We start from the raw sequence: 19226 nt of genomic DNA, 5'->3' as shown, positions 1-19226 counted from the left end.
TCCTTGAAATAGCATGGGAGAATAATCTCTTTCCCTGTCAGAAACACTGAATGAATTTCTATGCCCTGATTTATGGAGGAGATCCAGGCAGAAGACTCTTTTGGCTTGGACTCTGCCATGACAGCAGTGTGTCCTTCCAAGCTCCCAGAGACCACAAGTTCTCCGTCTGGACTTCCAGGTTTTTTGCACGACCAAGGACTTCCTATCCTATTAAATAAAAATGCAAATAGAATAGCGATAAATATAAATAAATAATCACAATACACAGAGGAGCAACCCACAGATTCTGCCAGGAGAGAGGGACTATCACACTAACACCAAGACTGCACATCTCACTGTCTGCTAGGGAGATGATGACTCTGACCAACACTCTGCTATATTGCTGCTCATGCTGGGACAGGAGACACCACAGTTTTCAATCAGTGTCAGCTCTTCCATGCTCTGCAAGTGTGGGGCTTGCTGGAAGAGCCCCAGGATGCTGCCCCGAGCTGCCACTGCTGTCTGCTGGAGGCCTGGCTCTCCCAGGACCTTGACAAGGAAGTTGATGTATCTCATGGCCAACCGGAGTGTCTCGTTCTTGCTCAGTTTTTTGTCTGGTGGGTGAGTGGGAATGAGTTTCCTCAGCTTGGCAAAGGCACTGTTGACATTTTGCTGCCTCCACCTCTCCCTGGTGTTGGTGAAGATCTTTCTTGTCATTCTTAAGGTGCTGCAAAGCAAAGGAGATGGTGAGTGAATGCTGGATACCCCTGGCTTTCACACAGATGCTTTTTTTAGGGGCACTGTACCCTCCAGGCAAGTGGTAAGCACAGAGTGGTGGTGTTAGGCTTCTAATTTTTGCTCTTTGTGGCTGGCACTCTTGTCCTGCATGTCCTTCACAGAGTCACTCTAAAGTCATCATAAGTATTGGAGAGGCAACCTGATGCCAGAGTTCAGTAAGAACTTCACAAAGGAAATAAAGGAGTTTAATTTCCATATACAAGCATTTGGTGCTGCTACAAGCCCAGCTTCTCCAGGTTCCTCAGAGTTCCCCTGAAACAGAATTCCCAACAGACAATGCATTTGTCATCCCACCAGGCTGTGTGAGAGCCACACAGGCACTTTTTATGGGGGAAGGCAGGCAGAGCCAGCGCAGAACATATCCACACCTCATTTCACACCTTCCTGGAATCTGCTCCTAGCTGGCCCTAGCTTGGTGATTCCTGGCTGAAACGAAGCCAAGTGGACCTTCACCATGGGCCTTCAATGAGCAGCCAGGTAACACCATAGACATGTGTGGCTGTGGTTATTTCAGGAGGTTTTTTCCCTTCTCCAAGGAAGCACCAGTCTGGTTCCATGCCCAGCCCACACTGGCTGCTCACTGCTGGTGTCAGAGACTTTTCAGTCTGGCTTCTGCTTTAGCCTCTGAGAAATGCCAAGACTAAGCCACAAATGTCATAAGTGCATGAGCGAAAGTGTGATTTCTACAAAACATGCTGGCATTCCAGACAAAACCTCTCCCCAGTTGTTCCCTGTCCACCTTCACAGAGCCAAGCAAAGGGAGCCCTGTGCCCAGAGCAGACCTGGCAAAGAAGAGTACTGAGGCAAGGGGTGCACAGTGATTTTAAATGCCATTTACCAGAAAGACTGCCAAAAGTTCTTTGTGTTGCCCCAGCCCCTCTCCCACCACCATGGGAAAGTGTCTTCCCTTCTCTCCCACAGCCCTGGAGGAGACACTGATTGCTCCATTTCTGAAGCAGCTCTTTATGCCAATGGCACACAGACAGCTGGAGCAGGGAACAGCTATCCACAGCCAAGAGACTAAAGGACAAATGTTTCCACTTACCCTCTAATGCATGTGAAAAGCTCAGCTTTTTATACTCATTGGCAAACCCTTCTTTACAGTAGTCCTGTAAAGGGGAGTGGGGAGCAGAGGGAACAGCATCCTTCATCCACAGGAAGAGGAAACTTTGGGATGACAGCCCAACTGTGATCCTGCTTCCATCTGAAGCAGCCTCACACCATGCAAGACATCCGGGGTTCACCAAAATACACGGTAAAAGTCCATGGGAATAAAGAAACACAAATGTGACTCACAGTTTAATTGGGATGTCCTGTCAGGGAGCCAAGGCAGGGAAGTTTCTGCCCAGCTCCTTCAAGTTCTAGTCCAGCACGGATTACCAGCTGCCAGGGGAACACAGCTGCAGCACTATAAATCCTGTCACAGCTGTGTTCAGAGACCTCTGGTCAGGGATGCAGCTGGTACAGGCACACCCCTGTACACTGTAAATGGCTCCTCATGCTGACAATACCTCACAGGCTCCTCTTGGCCCTGGCCTTTACACTGCTAACACATTTCTATTTTCATGGAATACTGAAATTACTGTCATACCTTTAGGGGATGAGAAAATTGTCTCATCAAAATGGCCTTGCTTCATGAAAGGCTCTTTTAAAAAACAAACCCTTGTATTTCAGGTTGCTGAAAGTTTTTTGTGTCTTTTATAGACTTACATTAAGACTTATTGCTTGATTCAAATGGGGATTGTATCTCTCTTTTTATTCTTTTTTTAAAAAATTGTTCTCCTACTCTGTGTATCATTTTTGGTTTGTGCTGTGGGAACAAATCTGCTTGGTGCTTTGCACCTACCTCAAGCATGTTGCATGTACCTTTTTGGCAAGAACACTGCCACATCAGTGGTACAGATTTTAAACACAGCCTTCCAGTGCTCCTCTGTACTGCAATGTGTTCAGTGCCCAAGGCAAAACTTTTGCCTTTACAGATTTATTCTTCCAAGCAGCTGCTCAGATCCATGTGAAATTCACAATGCCACCTGCTTCTTTCTGTCTTCTGTTTTGGTGTTTATGTTGTTTGATTTTTTTTCTTTTTTTTTTCTTCTGAAGACATACTTATCTGTGTACAAAGATATTTATTTTTTGTAACATAGGGAAAGTTATTTGGGATTCCTTTTTTCTTCTAATTGGTTGACTGGACTGTATTTTGCCAGGTCTTCAGAGCTCTGTACTGTAATTCTGCCATGTGGGTCAATGTTTGCTGGATACCTGTTTGCATCTCAGCTACAAATACCAAGAGAGAGTCTGTTTCTTGTCATCCTCCTGCTGCAGACAGTCCCCAGCGCAATACTCCAGGAAAGCAGGTTAACACCCAGCCCTGGTGCTGTGAACATGCCCTCTTGTCCTGTTAGTGGTGTTATTGGTGGAAAAATAAACCCAGCCTACTCCTTCAGGCCGTGCTTTCTTTGTCTCTCTACTCATGCCTCTGGAAAGGACAATGCTACGTTTGTGGTCATAAGCCTTGTCAGCAAACAGATGCCTTTGTGAGAACAGCTCCTGCTTTACACTTCAAAAACGTGTGTTTGTATTTCTGACATTTATTCGAGATCTGCAAACAGCAGCTCCTTTCCTTTCCCAGTGCCTCCTCTTGCAGTGATAGCTCTATAGGGAGCTTTGTAAGCCACCTCCATACATCTCTCCACCTTAAATTCCTCTCCTTTTTGTCTTTACTGGTGTGGGTTTCCTGTTGTTGTGCTTGGAGTTTCAGTTAGAAACATAGCAGAAAAGTTATCCGGGTCCAATCCTGCAGTAACTGTAATTTTTCACCGTAGCTTTTTTCCTCTAGTCACCTACACATCCCTCGAGTTCTCTGCAACCACAGCACCTTCTAGTTAAAATGCAGCCAGTTTGCTGGCAAGGGATCTGATTTCCATTTCTTTTGTCTCGTTCCCTTCCTTCTTTTCCTTCCTTCTCTCCAACCTTTCTCACCAAACTTGTCTTTCAACATGTCATTTGCAACTTCAGGTCTTTGCTAATTTTGCACATCTGAGCAATGTATTTTTAAGCTTTCTCTGATGCACTGTATAAAATACATGTCATCTAGTGGTTGTGTGCAGTTTGTATCCCACTGGTCTGTTTTAAATCTGTGCAGAAGTCACCTGATTGTACATATAATGTACAGATTTATTGCACTAACCTGCAGGTTTGGACTCTGTACTTTCTTCTCACCTTCCCTAACCACGTATTAACAACCCCACATTTAGATGACAATTAAAAACCCAGGAAGATAGCATCCTAGATTCAAGAGGATTAATTCTGCTCTCAGCAATGTAAATCTGGAAGTTTACACCATTTTCACTGGAGGAATTACTTTGAAGGACAAAATTTTGCACTGAGGAAAGGATTTATCTCAGCTCAAGGAGGCATGTCCAGAAGTAGGAGGTAAATGCAGTTTCATGAGCTAAGGTGCACAGCTGCAACATGTAAAGAGAATTGTGCAAAGAAATAACCCCAGTGAATCTGCTCCAACAACCAGAAAGAGAAAAAAACAAAGGAAAAACAAGCCACCACCGCCCACCAAAAAGACAACTGAAGGTCCTTCCACCCCCTGCCTACCCACTTGAAAAATATAAAAATGTGTGGTGGGCGGAATACTGGCTATTTTTAGTGCAGCCACGAATGTCGCCAGACAAAAGACTGAACCGCAGAAGAGATGAGGATCTCTACCATAGCAGCAGTTCTCACAGCCTCTCCATGCAAAAGCCTTTCAGGCAATTCGGGCAGCGGCAGCAGCGGCAGCAGCAGAGCAGCAGCACAGCAGCTTCGGCACAAAGCTCATCTCTGCCAGACATTCCCCAGCAAATGGCCCCCGAGCCAGCGGTTAATGTCTGAGGGTTGGCAGGGGACTCGCCAGGAGCCCGGCACTCAGTCATAATTAGCAGGATGCTATTAACTAAAGATCTTGGACAAGAAAGTTCCTCCCTCAAGTTATACCTCTGACCTCGATGAAGTTAAATCCATGTTGAAACTGGCCACTGGAGACCTACTCCTGCAAATCTTAATCAGACAGCAGATGCCTGCTGCCACCTAGAATTGGAGTGCTTCTAGTAAACCCGTGGTGCTGCACCATCACTCCACAGGGGAAACCCAGTGCCTGCTAAAATTGGTTATTTAACACATTGCACTGGATTTTGTAAAGTCCCCCCAGCCCTTAAGTAAATGGCAACAGAAGAGCAGATGGTGCCTCTTTCCTCTACCAGGCAGGTGCTTGTGAGCACGATCTGCCGTGGAGAGCAAAGGTTCCCCAGCTATCACTCTTTCTGCTGTGCTTTGTTCGCTTTGCATCCCTGTGATCTGGGCAAGAGAAGAAAGGGGAAACTCACAGTTTCCCTCCACATTTTCACACAAGCCTCAGAGTGTGGCACTCAGCTTCATGCAGAGGGCAAGACTAAGCATGGCTGTCACAAGACAAAACGCTACCTATGGCTAACATGTGACTATTTTTTTTTTCCCCAGTCCCTAGGAGGAACAAACTCACTCCTTGCAGCTTAGCCATGCACTGTTTGCTGTATGGCTGCTTGGATTTCAGCATCTTTCTTTGGGTTGGGAGGGGAAGAAAGGACAGAGGGGACAGTTCACCCCAGCTTGATGGATTGCAAGAGGAGCAGCTCACCTCTAGGTACAGGCTCTCCCGTCCCAGCTTTCCTCAGCTCACTCTCCCCATTGCTGCCTACCTGTATCTCAGTACCTTTTCCAAAGTGCCTCCCACCTGAAATCCCACAGGTGCGTTGCTGGACAAGGACACAGAGAGATCTCTGAATCTGAGAGTGGATGCTGGGCTGGCAACCAGGGAGTTGAGCTTCTGTCCATGTTTCCCTGCCATGTGTCAGGCAAATTCCTTCTTTTTTTTTTTTTTTTTTCCCCTGCACTTCCTTTTCCCTCCTGCTTTTAAACTGCTGCAAAGTTCGTGGAAAAATTTATTGAATGTGTGTGTGAGCATTTGTGTGTTAGAGGCAGACACGAGCACAGGATGGCCCAGTCTTTCAGTGCTGGTGTAATGAATGAGAAGAGCCTCTCCCTGCGTTCCCAGTGTGATTCCTAGCACTATCCGTGAACTTCATTTTATTTCAAACAAGATGTGGGAAGAGGAACTACTTCAGGAGTAAACAAGGGCTCCTATCTCTGCCTCATGCCTCTGTTGGGAGTGTTATCCGACAATCATATTGCAGTACGCAGTACAGCAGAGCAGCAAAAGCACTATAAAAACCAGCCCACGCTGACACGGTGATTTACCTTTTTTAGAGCCTGTAAATCTAGGACAAAATGCACATAGTAGAATCTCTGCTTCTGGGAGCCCTCCTGTCTAAGGGCAGCATTTACAGAAACTCTCACAGCCACACTTGTGCTCTCACTGAACCTTTAGGAAAAGGAAATCACTGGAGTCTTCAAAAGCAGCTGTGTGAAGGTCTCAGGATTCAGTCAGCTTTCATGTTTGGGGTTACTATACTGCATGCGATCCCAGTTTCAAGAGAAAGGTCTTTCACCTGACCCAGAACTGCCCCTGGGCTTCTGAGCTTTGTAATCCAGTTGCCCTCCTGGAGGGTGCAGGTCTTTGGCAGAGAACAGCTCTCTGCTTTGTGAGAAATCAGCCTTGTCTGCAGACTCTGCACACTGTGGCATCATGGCCTCTAGGCCTGCCTTGGGAAAGGAAGATCTGCAAAGCAATGGGCTGCCACCCAGATGGGATTTGGAAGAGCACAAAGTATGTGGCCGAGAACTTGACAATAGCCTTAAAGACGTAGCTCAAGAAAAGGTTTAGTCTGTGCATGGGAGTGGACTTTTTTTGGATTTGGGGGTTTCTTGTTGTTGTTGATTTTTTCATGTGGCTCCCTTCTGCTCAGTATGTTTTATGGTGCTTTGCAGAAAGATGAACTATACCAAAAAAATCTCTACACCAAAAAAATAAAGAACCCACTCATGGGCTGCAACAGCTTTTGCTAAATGGAGTTCCAGTGCATTAGCAGGGGCATGACAGCTTGCTAAGCTGAGAAAGGAACACTTTGCCAGGAGGTTTAGCCTTTATTTGCTAAAGTTGCATTTGTGTTATTTTCTGTTCCAGAGAATCTCAGAGTCTCTCTTGGAAAACTGCTTCTCTGGCCTGAATGGCAGTTCCTGTGGGTTTCCTTTAACAAGAGTCTCTGCAAATTAACAGCCCAAATACTACATACAGACACTCTCCCCATGTTTTAAGGTAAACACAGAGAAGAAAAACAATTTGGTTCTGTTCCAGGAGTTCTTCAGGTCTCTTTTATTTGTTCCGCCCTGTTCCACACTGATATTTCTCCCACCTAATTGCATCACTCATTCCTGCCTCCCTCTCTCTGCCACAACGAGGCAGGAGGGCAGCTGTGAATGGCAGAAACCATTTGCCCTGCCTATGTCCACGTCCTCCTTCCTGGAAGGAGAATGTAAGCGAGGAGTGGGACCAAGTGCTGCATGTCTTACAGCTCAGCAGAGAGCAGTCTGCAGCAGCTCACACTGTTAGAGAAGTTGGGAACAGAGAGGAGAAAATCCAGGTCTGCAAAGGACATTTGCATCAGGGGAAAGGTAGATAATTTGTTATGCTTGGATGTGGCCCCCAAACAATATTTGCTTTTGCTTTCTGTCCAGGTCTGCTCTGAGGCTGGTGGCAAATCTGTGACTGCAGGCAAAGCAAGACTGAAGGTCTGAGAGCATCCGGTGCAGAGCCCTGTCTTCCTGCCAGACCTCAAACCAGGCTGCTGACCACCTTGGGTCACACCAGTGCCTGCTGTGCCTAAGACCAGAGGTCACCATGAGCAGAGAAACGTGGCCACCACGGCAAAACATAGCTTCCAAAAGTGGGATGCAAACTGCAAGACAAGGAGCACAACCCTGTTTTTCCCTGAATGTCTTGCCACCGATCTCTGTGGGGCTGCTCCTGAGAGAAACAGCAGCACAAAACTCATCCCTGCCTCAGCCACCTGTGTTTAGTCCACAAGTTTCCTGCCTGGCATACTGAGCCCTTCATTTTCATCTACTCATATCACAACTACCGTAAAGATTTATGTAAACAGACAGTAAAAACAAGCTGCATTTATTTTAGGTTTTTTAATCTGGTTGGTTATCTTTGTGGTTGTTTGTTTAGTTGGTTTTTGGTTTTTGTTTTTGGCTGGTTTGGGGGTTTTTTTGTGTCTGTGTGAAATAATATAGAAATGCACGACGGAAAAAGATTCTGAAAATGAAATATTGTCCTGTAAGGTTACAAGGAAATCAGGAAGGATAGAGACAACTACTTCAGGAAACATGCGCGTTCTGCTGTTTATTCACTTTCTCTGGCAAATAGTTTTATGCAGAAGTCTGGAAATAGAAATGGGTTTTAGGTTGTCAGTTTCAAAAGCTTTGTCACAAATCTGAGAGTTACTAATATTTAACAGTAGAAGTGAAATTTAAAAAGTTGCTAAGCTTTTCCTCCTAAGTGTACTGTTGAACTGAGGAAAATTCAAATTCTTATGTATTTTACATATGCATCAGCTGTAGCACAGCTGACCTGTAAAGTATGGAAATATTTTTAAATATGTGGGGACTGGAATTTAAAACTGATTCCTTACACCTTTACCTGTTGACACTGTCAGTGAATTTCCACACAGTCTAGTGAATAAGCATACAGCATAAGACTAATTAGTACATGATTATTTGTACTTTTGCAAGGAATTTGTTTTAAATAACAAACAGCATTGGAGAATTCAGTTAAGTTTTAGTCTTTAACTCAGGGAGTCTATGATGCTCTGTCTAATCCTTTTGCACCAGTGCAATAGCTCTGATTTACAGCACTTTGCAGTGCTATAAATGAGTTTGCCTAGTGCTTAATTATGCAGCTATGATGTAATAAAATAGGAATAGTAGGAATAGTTAAGAACCGTAATTAAAATCACTTTAGTTTCCTCCACATGTCACCACCAACATTTCTCTCAAAAGCACTAAAACAAATCAATATTTTCTTCTGGTAAGGTCCAACTCACTGAATCTCTGCAGATCCTAGGAATTTGGAAAGTTCAGGTACAAACTGTGTCTTCACTTGACGAAGTGCAGCCAGCTGTAAGTGGCTGTTTGTCAGATGAGGTGCCTTACTCTTAAAGTTTTGATGACAAGAGCCAGAGGTGCCACAATAAGAAATGAAAATCCAGCAAACTGGTAAAAGGCTACTGCAGAAATCCCTTCTTTTATGGATATTCCCTGCTCTGAGGGGAAACTTTGGCATTCCTAAGAAAGTTGCAAGATCAGCACGAAAGAGGGGAGGATAGCTGTAAAGAGAAGAGGCCGTTGTCACTTACTTTTCTGGTACTTGTGCCTCTGGAAACCTGGTGAACAGGCAGCAAGATCAGATGCTTCCTATGTTTCTTTCCCGACTGCTTTTCCAGTGCCTGGCCACAAAGCTTGCTCTTGCTGGAGTCAGCTTAGCGCCGGTCCCGGCTGCCTCATTTATAGAGTAGCAGGTCCTTTGTCTGGCGCGTGTCACCACTAGTCCTGGCAATCCAGGGAGCTCGTTTTGCATCTCCCAGGAGATTCTCTCTCTGTCTTGCCTTTTCTCCGCTCACCACATGCCCCCTGCCCTTTTCTGGGGCTGGTATGGGGTGGTAGCTAGAACCATCCTTACCAGCTTTAGTCACTTAGCTAAGTGACTATGGCTTAAGTCAGGTGAACTTTGGCAGGAAAGGATGAAACCAGCATTAGCAATAATGTAATTTTCCTCTCTGTTTCCTATTCTGTTTGAGGAGATTTTTTTTTTTAATTTTACTTATTTATCCAAATCTGAGCTTGTCAGTGTTTCCAGAGACAGAGCTGGCTCTTTGAAAAGCCCTCTCTAGCATGACTCAGAACTGAGGAACAGGCTGGAGTATTTATTGCACTCCCAACCAGGAGGAGGCTCCTGCTCTGCTCTGACAGGATGTGAGGTGCATTTGGGGGGTGACCATGTGCAGACAAGTGGACAAGCACTCCCTGCTTTGGTGGAATCTCCCTCTCACTTGGAGTCACTGCTGGCACCTTCTGCAGCGGGAGGACAGCAACAGCTGCTGCTGTCCCGGTGCTGCCCCAAGCCCTGGCTGCCCCTCTGCCTCACTCCATGTCAGCAGGAGGCCACAGGTGTGAATTCACACCTCTTCCAGCCTGCCCTTCACTTCAGGGCGCAGTGCACTGAAGGTTTAACCCATGCTTTTACAGCAAAGGTAAGTCAGCTCCACACCCCCATGGCTAAGGTAAGGTCAGCGAAACACAGGCTTCTTTCTCTACTGCTGGGGTGTCCCCAAAGCTTCTTCTCTGCTGAAGGACAACAGGCAAGCAAGGTGACATCTGAGTGCAAAACCCAAAAGCTGCAGAATAACCCCATTCCCATCATGTGTCTGTGTCCATGACTGAGACTGGTCCATCCAGCCTCGCCCTTGCCCTGGGTAACAATGTATTCATCGGTCAAACACTGGCACAGGCTGCCCAGAGATGTGGTAGATGCCCCATCCCTGGAAACACTCAAGGTCACTTTGGATGGGGCACTGAGCAACCTGGTTGGATTAAAGATGTCCCTGCTCAATGCAGGGAGGTTGGACAAGGTGGCCTTTAAATGTCTCTTCCAACCCAAATCAGTCTTTGTTTCTATGAAAATAGTCGCAGAATTGCCCCAGGCATGGACCAGCTTAGGTTTAATACAGATCCTTTGGGACCCATACAATCCTTTCTGCTCCTCCATCCACGTCTCCATTAAGTACTGGGAGTTTGCTTTGGATGCACATCAGAGCAAATAGGGAGAACAAGAGCAAGATACATACTTATGCCCTGGTGCAACAGGAAGTATGCTGGGGATATAAAGGGGAACACGGGATAGGGAAGGAGAAGCTCCAGCTCATCATCCTACTTTAATGGGGTGGGAAAAGCTCTGCACCCAGGATAAGCCAGCTTTAGGCACACTCCACCACTTCCCTCTGCCAAGTCCCAGTAAAGCTCAGCTAGTACCCAGACCAGATCACCCCAAACAGCAAGATGGTTCAGCAGTGCTCACCTACTGGGTTTTTAAAGCACTGAGAATGTTTCAGTTAACAGGATTGCTCCATGAATATTGATAAGCTAGGAGTGGAATGATGCGGTTGCTCTCTGGAGAGAATGAGCCTCGGGTCCCTGCCGGGGCAGAGCTGTTCCCTGCAGAACTCGACTGAAGGTTCAGCCCTTTCACACGGTAAATTAACAGTGGCACTACAGCCTGAAAGCTGTGTCAACCGCTTCATTTAGCACAAGTGTTATGTTAACTAAAGGCCCTATTCCGGAGGGGCCTTTGGCGTCACAGAAGCCTAATTTCCATGTAATTTACATTGGAGACTTGGAGAGTGCCCCTCCTCTCTCTTACTTCCTCCAACCCATTATGTACCCAAAATCTGCCCCGGGATGCTCCAGCCTAGCAGGCAGGAGTAGGGAAGGGGGCTTGTAGGTCCAGAAAGGGAAGGGAGCTGAAGCTCTTCATCCCTAACTGCTTGGATACTTCACTGCCTAGAGCTTTCCAAACCTGGCCAGACAAAGCACTAAAAAACACAGTCAGCAAAGCTTCTTTCCTTGCAGGGAGTGGGGCAGGATGGACTGCTTTTCATTCCCACTCATGCATCCACGCAGGAGAGCATGCAAACACAACAGCACTTTGTCCTGCACTGCTGGGGCACTCCAGGACCCACTTCCAGGCCTGGCCAGGAGGTCCCAGGTGCAGAGCCAGCACTGGGAATGCTGATGTGATGGCACAGTGTTGCTGACTTTTACACCAACTTCATTTCACCCTGTAAAAATGCTCTGGAGGGGTCATACGTCAGAGTCTGCTTCACTGTGTCTTTATTAAGCTTCCTATTGAGCTGTGATTACTTGGCACCCATGAACCACACCAGTCTCATTCATCTCCCTCTCCATACTTGTCAGTGACCTGGCAGCAGGGGGAACACATTACCAATCCATCCCTGCAGCACTGGCATTACTTTTCCACAGATCAACCAGTAGTTGCCAGGATAGTACAGCTCAGCCAGGAGCAAGAGCTGTGGAAGCAACATTGCTCCCTGGGCTTGCTCCTCCTCACAAAAATTTCTGCTGGGATACATCCTGACAGTTTCCCTGGAGTCTGGGGCAATTCTTTACCTGCAACAGGTCTGGTTTTCAGCAGCCACCCCTTACCAGTTCATGAAAATTGAAGGGGATGCCAAATGAATTTTGTAAGGTGTGATATTAGCAGGTTATTTCAGCCACCTCACTTCTGCACCAGGAACTGCTTGACCTGGATGAAATAGCACTGGCTGCACTGTTCTTATGCAACTGCACTTCCACATGTGGCTCTGTGAAGTGGGACGCTTGAGAGTTGGCCACTTTGAAGAGGTCAAGAACATGTGGGTGGCTGCAAAGTGTGAATGCCTCAAAACTGGGTCTCTTTTTGAAATTCGGCATGCCAGGATTAACATTCCAGCCCCTGAAATATCCTAGGGGCATAACCCTCGTTGTTCCTCTTCCTAAAAGGAAGAAAAACTGTTTCTGGCATAGGGGACTGTGTGGTATGCCAGCAGGAGCAAAAGGCTTTATCCTGTTACACAACTTCCAGGGTGAAGAGAAGCCTTTCCAAGACAGAGCGATGGTCAGATGTGCAAACAAATGTTTATGGTTCACACTGGGCCAGACCTCAAACTCTGTCTTTCTCTAGCAAGACTCTTTCTTGCAAGTGACCAGGATATAGCAGAGAATCCTGCCTAAATATGAGCAGAGATTTCAAAGGATGGGCCTGGATTCAAGTAATTTTTTCTGCTTTGTGAGGTGACCCAGGTGAGCCTGATGAAAGCAGCTCACAGAGAGTGATGGGCAGGAAAAGGACAGCGAGAGGCTGCAAACACACAGCTGTGTTATCACTGTGAGTTCAGAGCCATGCTCTACATATGGGAACAATAAGAAACAATTACACACATCTGGGCTCCTGACCTTTAAAATCATAATTTAGATTAATGGATTTTGAGAATATTGAGCTGGAGGAGGATGCTTGAGGTTCAGAATACCAGCTGCATGCAGACTGCTTGAAATATTAAACTTTCATCATCTGAAGCTTTTTCGTAGCATTTTGAATCTCTTATTAGCGTTAACAAAACACATCAGGGGGTGCTTTAAATTCTGGCCACACTTTCTGGCTTAATTCCAGAAGCCAAAAATCTTCTCCTTTTTAATGCTGAAACTTGCTGATAGCATTGAAGAAAATGTTTAGCCACATTAGAAAAAAAGAGAGTGAAAACCTAGTGTGCCTCTAAACCTTTTCACTAGGAGTAAGGGGAGAGACAAACAGCTCATTTTCCACTTGACACAGATGCACCTCAACATTAAAAGTTCTTGGAAATCACCTAAAATAGAGGAAAACAAGGCAGGCATCTGAAAGGATAGCAGCTGCCACTTTCAGGGACACTCAATGTGGAGCTCAGCCAGGTAGCATGCAGCAATAAGACAACCACATCAGCATCACTCAAAAGAAAGAAGATTCAAAGAAATATGGAGTTGAGTTTAAGAAAACCTTTCTGACCAGACTAAAGGCCCCAAAGGTCTTTGCCATAGGTGCACCTTCTACAACAAACTTAAAACTAATGAGAAAAAGTTGTCAAGAGACCAAGAGGTTTAATTTCCAGTATGACTTCAGGCAAAACCCTCAACCCCCAGCCATCCGGATTCGATGTGTTGGGAATCTCTAGGATTTTCCACAGTCTGGCAAGTCCTCTTCCTTCATGTGCAAGTCTTTGGAACCCCGTAGCTTGTTGTTTGAGGTGAACTCTTGTAAGAAAGAAGGGAATTTGCTCTGATCTGTCTAGCATCTCTTAGTGCATGTTGCTGCATGGGAATAGCTGAGGTTGAAATCCCTCAAAGCAGAGGTCCCTTGTTTGGTGCTTGAGGCTGCTCCTCTTGCAGGACCAGCAGTGTATGTGTGTGCAAAGGGACTCTCCAATAAACCCAGCCTTTCACGAGCTCATTATGATCACACAGTCCATTTCAGATAGAAAAAACAGATGTACTCACTATTCTGACTCTTAAAGGTAGCTTTCTTCCTTTGCTTTTAAAGTTATTCCATCCTAGTATTTTGCTGAATTATGAACATATGCCATATTGCTGCCTTGATGGTGGGGGAGATGGTATTGTTTCAAATTTCATTTTCAACAGCCTTGTTTCCATTGGTTTTAAGTACCTTTCTGTTATTTCAGAAGCTCAGCTGGTGCAAAGTGATGAACTTTCGTCAGTTACTACAGAACAGTGCTGATTTGCAGCATGCAGGTATCACCCCATTACTCTTTTAATTCACCTGAATTCCATCACATGACCATGCTAAACATCCCCTTACTTTCCACTGCCTCTACAGAAAGCCAACAGCAGACAGAGAAAGGAACACGAATTTTTGACAAAATTCCTCCAGCTGAGAGCTGTGCAGGATGTTTATCTGACCACCTGCATTTTCAAAATAATTTTTCAAGGTCAGGCAGAAGCTCCTAATGGTTTGGACCAGGGTGTCCATTCCCCACCTGACCATGAGTATCATTCCTGCAGAGCTGATGTCCCAGCCTTTCACACCCCAGCACAGGGAAGCAGCTCCATTTACACCAGTGAAGTCCTACCTGTACACATCGATGTGTCCCCACCCCACCCATGTCTGTCACCTGAGCCCATGAAACCAAGACGTGCCCTGTGACCTGCTGGATTCATCAAACCTGCAGGATATGAACCTTGTTTGTACAAATTTTAAACAGCCCTCGAGACAGCTTTGCCTGCCCTGAGTGAACAAGACATAAATATCAGGATGTGTGTTCAGCAGTGGAAAAGGACTGGGGGGGCAACTTCTCTTGGCCATCTGTGAGTACCAAAAGCCCAGTGCAAAGCCCTGGCTGTATCTGCCAGAGCAGAGGCAGCCCCATCCTTGTCACAAACAAATTGCATTCATCCAGGAGTACCTTAGCACAAATGTAGCTCAGCTTGATTTTCTGGGTCATTTTTGATGGGCACACAGAGAATTAACAAGCTCTCAGCTCCTCTCTTTTAGTTGCAACTGACCTCTCTTGCCTTCTCCAGCTTTCTACTCCAGTTGGCAAAAAAAATACCATCGGTTCTCCCTGGAGGAAAAATGTGACAGCCTCAGAGACCAAGTGAGAGCCATAAGCCATGTTCTGTGAAACTGTCAAGCTTGAGGAAGGTGCTGGTGTGACTGCCTGGGCTCCTGACCAGTGTTTCAGGAAGACACAAGCCTGTACCAAACCCAGAGCCAGAGGAGGTGATAACCTTGCCTGCTCTAAAGCACAGGAGCAGGTTTTGGGCAATACAAGTCCAGGCTTTGCAGGCACAGATTGTTTTTGGTAACCTGTCCCTTCCTTCAGTTTGGTTACTGTGCTCAGGGGCTGAGCCCAGGCTGGTGGCAGCCTCTCTCAACCAAACCTTGTTTGTGGTGCTGGGCTTTCCACTGTGAATAACAAACTCACAACAAATTACAAATGCAAACTAACAGGCAGGAATCACAGAATAAGCTGAGCTGGAAGGCACCCTCAAGGATCATCAGGCCCAACTCCTGGCCCTGCACAACACTGTCCCCAAGAGTCACACCATGTGCATGAGAGCATTGCTCAAACACTTCCATGCTCCAAGGAAGGCTCTTCCAGCACACCATCCTTGGGCAAAGTGCTGGCCTCCAGGAACGCACGAGCATTGCCCTCCCCAGCCCAGCACCAAGGCACTGTTCATGCACAGGCAGCACTCACTCCTGACCTTCAGTTTGCTGGTGTCTCCCACTGCTTGGCCAAGGCAGAATGCCTGCCTGCCTGCCTGCATGGAAACAAAGCCCTGCTCCTGCTCCTCATCCCAGCACTCTCTGCCCACCCCTTTCAGCACTGCTGCCTTTTTGCAGTTTAAATGTTCCTTTTTAGAGTGCCTTTTATTTCCAGCTTGGAGAGCAGGGGGACGAGAGATGGAATAGGGATGCTGAAGTAGTAATTTGCATAATCTGATTAACAGAGGATTATCCAATGGCTGCTGAACAGCCTTAGTGTGCTTGAGCTAAAAACCTTACTATTCATTGCTCTCACCACCCTGCAGGGCGGCTGCACCTGCAGCACCAGCTAATACTCTCCTGGGGACTTCAAGGAAGGAGAAAAGCAGGGGCATATTTTTATTATTATCTGGGGGAGGGTTGAGGAGCTGCAGCTTCTTGTGTGCAGCCCCTAATTGATCTGTCTGCATTAGTCACCAGGAAGATGAAATGAAAGCTGAGCCAGTTGGCATTATCAGGAACAGCCATCACCTTTGAAAAGGGCAAAGGGCCCAGTTTCCCTGTGGCCAGTTCAGTGGGGCCCATCCTGATCTGCCATGAAAGAAGCTGAGTAGAAGGCGCCTGCACATGCAAAAAACACAATTTCCCCTGAGCCTCGCTCAGCTGGGAGCAAACCAGTCCCAACCCTTGCTCTAAGACCTCTAGGATCATCAAGCCTAGCCATTAACCCAACACTGCCAAGTCCACCATAAACCATGTCCCTAAGTGCCTAATCTACATGTCTCTTATATCCCTCCAGGGATGGTGGTTCCACCATTTCCCGTGGCAGCCTGTTCCAGTGCTTGACAAAGCTCTCAGAGGAGAAATTTTTGCTGGTATCCAATCTAAATCTCCCCTGGCACAACTTGAGGCTGTTTCCTCTTGTCCTGTCACCTGGGAGACGAGATCAACACCCACCTTGCTATGACCTCCTTCCAGGTAATTGAAAGAAAAATAAGGTACTCCTGCCCCAAGCCTCCTTTTCTCCAGGCTAAATAATTCCAGTTCTCATAGTGGAGAGCAGCAAACTCTCCTGTAACAATTCAGCAGGCAGGCTAAAACAAAAACCAACCTGAAAGGACAGATAAATACCATAGCTCCTCGAGCACACTACAAAACTCAGCACCACATAAGGGCATTGACTGTCCAGCTCACCCAGAAGGAATGGGAGATGGATGAAATTCAGGTCCTGGCAAGACAAGATGAGATCAACATCTGCTGGTTTCCACAGAACCAGGTCTGTACCCCAAACATCTACCCGTGATGAAGGGTTGAAACTCCCAACTGAGAAACTAGACTCTAGAATGTGGACCCTAGAATGGAGAGAACTGGAGACACAGAGATCTCCAGCTCAGGAGAAAAACCAGATAACGTAACCTGGAACCTCCCACACACATTCACATCAAAGCCAGGGGAAGAGGAAGAATTTGGATTTTTTTTTTCCCCATTATACAAAGGGACATCTGTAAGGCAGGCAACTTTAAAAGATTTTAGAACCTTCCAATGAAACTAAAACTGGACTTTCTAGAAGAAAAAGACCAAATTTAATCCCCACCCCCAGTAGAAATGCTGCAATATAATCACCAAGACTAATTGTGAGTCTTTGTTTCCAGGAGCACACTTCATCCTCACAGTGAGGTCTGGAGATGCTTTACATATTCATTTGTGACTCAGACTGCTCATTTGTTTTTGAAGACCTGCCTGACAGCTGCCATTCACTGACAACACCTAAACAGATTTACAGCTCAGTGTGTCTTCCTTACTCCTCCTCACTGTGTGAATGAACAATGGAACACAGTGGCCTAGTAGAACAGGGAGGTTGCAGAGCATCCTGAAGTCATCCTGCCTGTTTGCTCATCCAAATTCTCCTCCTCTTCTAAAGCAAGAAGAGGAAAAACTTCTGACTTCGGGGCAAAAAACGCAAGACCGAAGGCTGAGAAGCAGCCACCAGAGGACAGGTTATGTGTGCACAGCCATCACCACTGAGAGGGTTGTTTTTTTCAAGGAGCTGTGACACAGAGAAATAAACGTCCTTTCGCTGTTCAACCCTCAGTGCTCCCTGGAAACAATGGCCCCTGCCAGCTGCTGGTTGACCTGCCAGGCTGGACAGCAGTTGCACTGCTGGGATGGCCAACAGGGTGTCCAAGGTGTCCATAGCAGTGGTATCTCCATACTCCTCTCTGTGGCGGAGGGGTCACCAAGATATTTCCATGCTTTGGTGTAATTAATATTCCTGGGTTTAGGAGTTAACTAGAATATACAGAAAGTGATAATACTGCATCCTGGGGTACACAAGCTCTCCTGCTTTGAGAAAGATAATCTGTGTTGCTAACCTAATCCTTCATGCTGGCATCTTCCCAGATGTCAAGCAGAATGAAGAACTGACAGCAACCCTGCTGGAATTTCTCTTGCCACGTGCTGTGGGAAACCTGTCTCCTACAGAGCCTTATTTCTCTGTACACCTCTGTACAGCTCTGTGAGGCCTTCTTATGCCTCAGGATTGTTGAATCTCGACCCTTGCCTCCTGATCAGAAAAACATTCAATATGGCAAGAGGCAAAATGGATGTGAAAGAAACTTGCACGTGTTGGTGGATAAAAGTCAGGCCCCTTCTTCACTTGGTCTTGTTACTTCAGTACAGGCCTGTTCTGTGTTTTGGAATTGAAGGGCTAGGACCTGGTGCAGATCATCTGGCACCTCATGGTGTCCCAGGAAAGTTGAACATTTCCACAGATCACAGACACAGCAGGGACAACAGCAGCATCTGTTTACTCCATCGTGTGCTCCCAGAGATGGACTTTCATATATATTCCCCAGAGGCTCAGCAGCCAGAGGAAAAACATCTCCTCACAACTGCTATTACCTTTTTTCCACTCTTCTGTCACCCCCAAAAAAGCAGCAGAGCTATTTAGCTGCCATCCATTCCCCAGGCACACAAACTTGACCCACATGAGGCACAGAAAATACACAGACAGCACAAACAGAATGAAGAAGAAAAAACCCTTCTCCTGAGCAGCGGGCACATTTCTCACGATAAATCTTCAACATACAAATAGCAGCTCCTCCCCAGCAGACAGCAGGCAAAGTTATGGAGCAAAAATCATGCCAGGGAAACACATACAATTATCAGGGTCTAGATCTGCTCACAGTGGTGAGAGGGAGGGATGCATCTTGTGAGGAGGTTGTGCTGCTCCAGCATTAGGTATCCGCTTAAACATTGACTGTTCTCCTCAGAAAGGTGCAACATACCAGGGGCTCTTCCCTTTCTCCCTTGCCCAGCCCTGCCCCCGGGCCCCTCCTGGCTGACTCCGGCTCCCTCCGCAGCTGAACAACTGTTTGGGAACACAGGACAGCTCAGCTCGGGGGCCCTGCGTTATTTATGAGTTTGGAAATCAGAGCCGTTCGGTTCACTGCCAGTAAATGGCAGTGATTGGAAGGAGGCGAGGGGGAGGCTTGTGTGCAGCTCTTGATTCTCTATTCCCTGTGAAAAGGGAATCACTCCAGCTAACTGGCCCACGGAGATAAGGATTTCAGACAATCTGCATTAGCCTGATAAGCCAGGTTTGCATTTCATAAAGATTGTTTGTTAAGAACCTCAGTAAAGTAAAATACAG

At 46.5% G+C, this 19226-nt stretch overlaps 1 protein-coding gene across 2 annotated transcripts; it reads right to left on the bottom strand.

Moving 5' to 3' along the window:
- Positions 1 to 342: 342 nt before the first annotated feature.
- Positions 343 to 18875, bottom strand: TAL2 (TAL bHLH transcription factor 2; the record flags this gene model as incomplete). Of its 2 annotated transcripts, none has more annotated exons than XM_082300972.1 (2): positions 18734 to 18875; positions 343 to 706 (listed from the first exon to the last, which is right to left on the bottom strand). In XM_082300972.1, exon 2 carries the CDS (start codon positions 694 to 696, stop codon positions 343 to 345), a length of 354 nt encoding a protein of 117 aa, XP_082157098.1. In that variant the 5' UTR covers positions 697 to 706; positions 18734 to 18875. The 2 variants fall into 2 exon arrangements, with proteins under 2 accessions (XP_082157098.1, XP_082157097.1); XM_082300971.1 differs by having other exon boundaries at positions 18760 to 18794.
- Positions 18876 to 19226: the final 351 nt, after the last annotated feature.

The sequence above is a fragment of the Coloeus monedula genome (genome assembly GCF_965178545.1).
Source record: "Coloeus monedula genome assembly, chromosome: Z".
Classification (NCBI taxonomy): Eukaryota; Metazoa; Chordata; class Aves; order Passeriformes; family Corvidae; genus Coloeus; species Coloeus monedula.
Note: the sequence above shows the minus strand (reverse complement) of the source record. Positions and strands in the feature narration are given on the sequence as shown.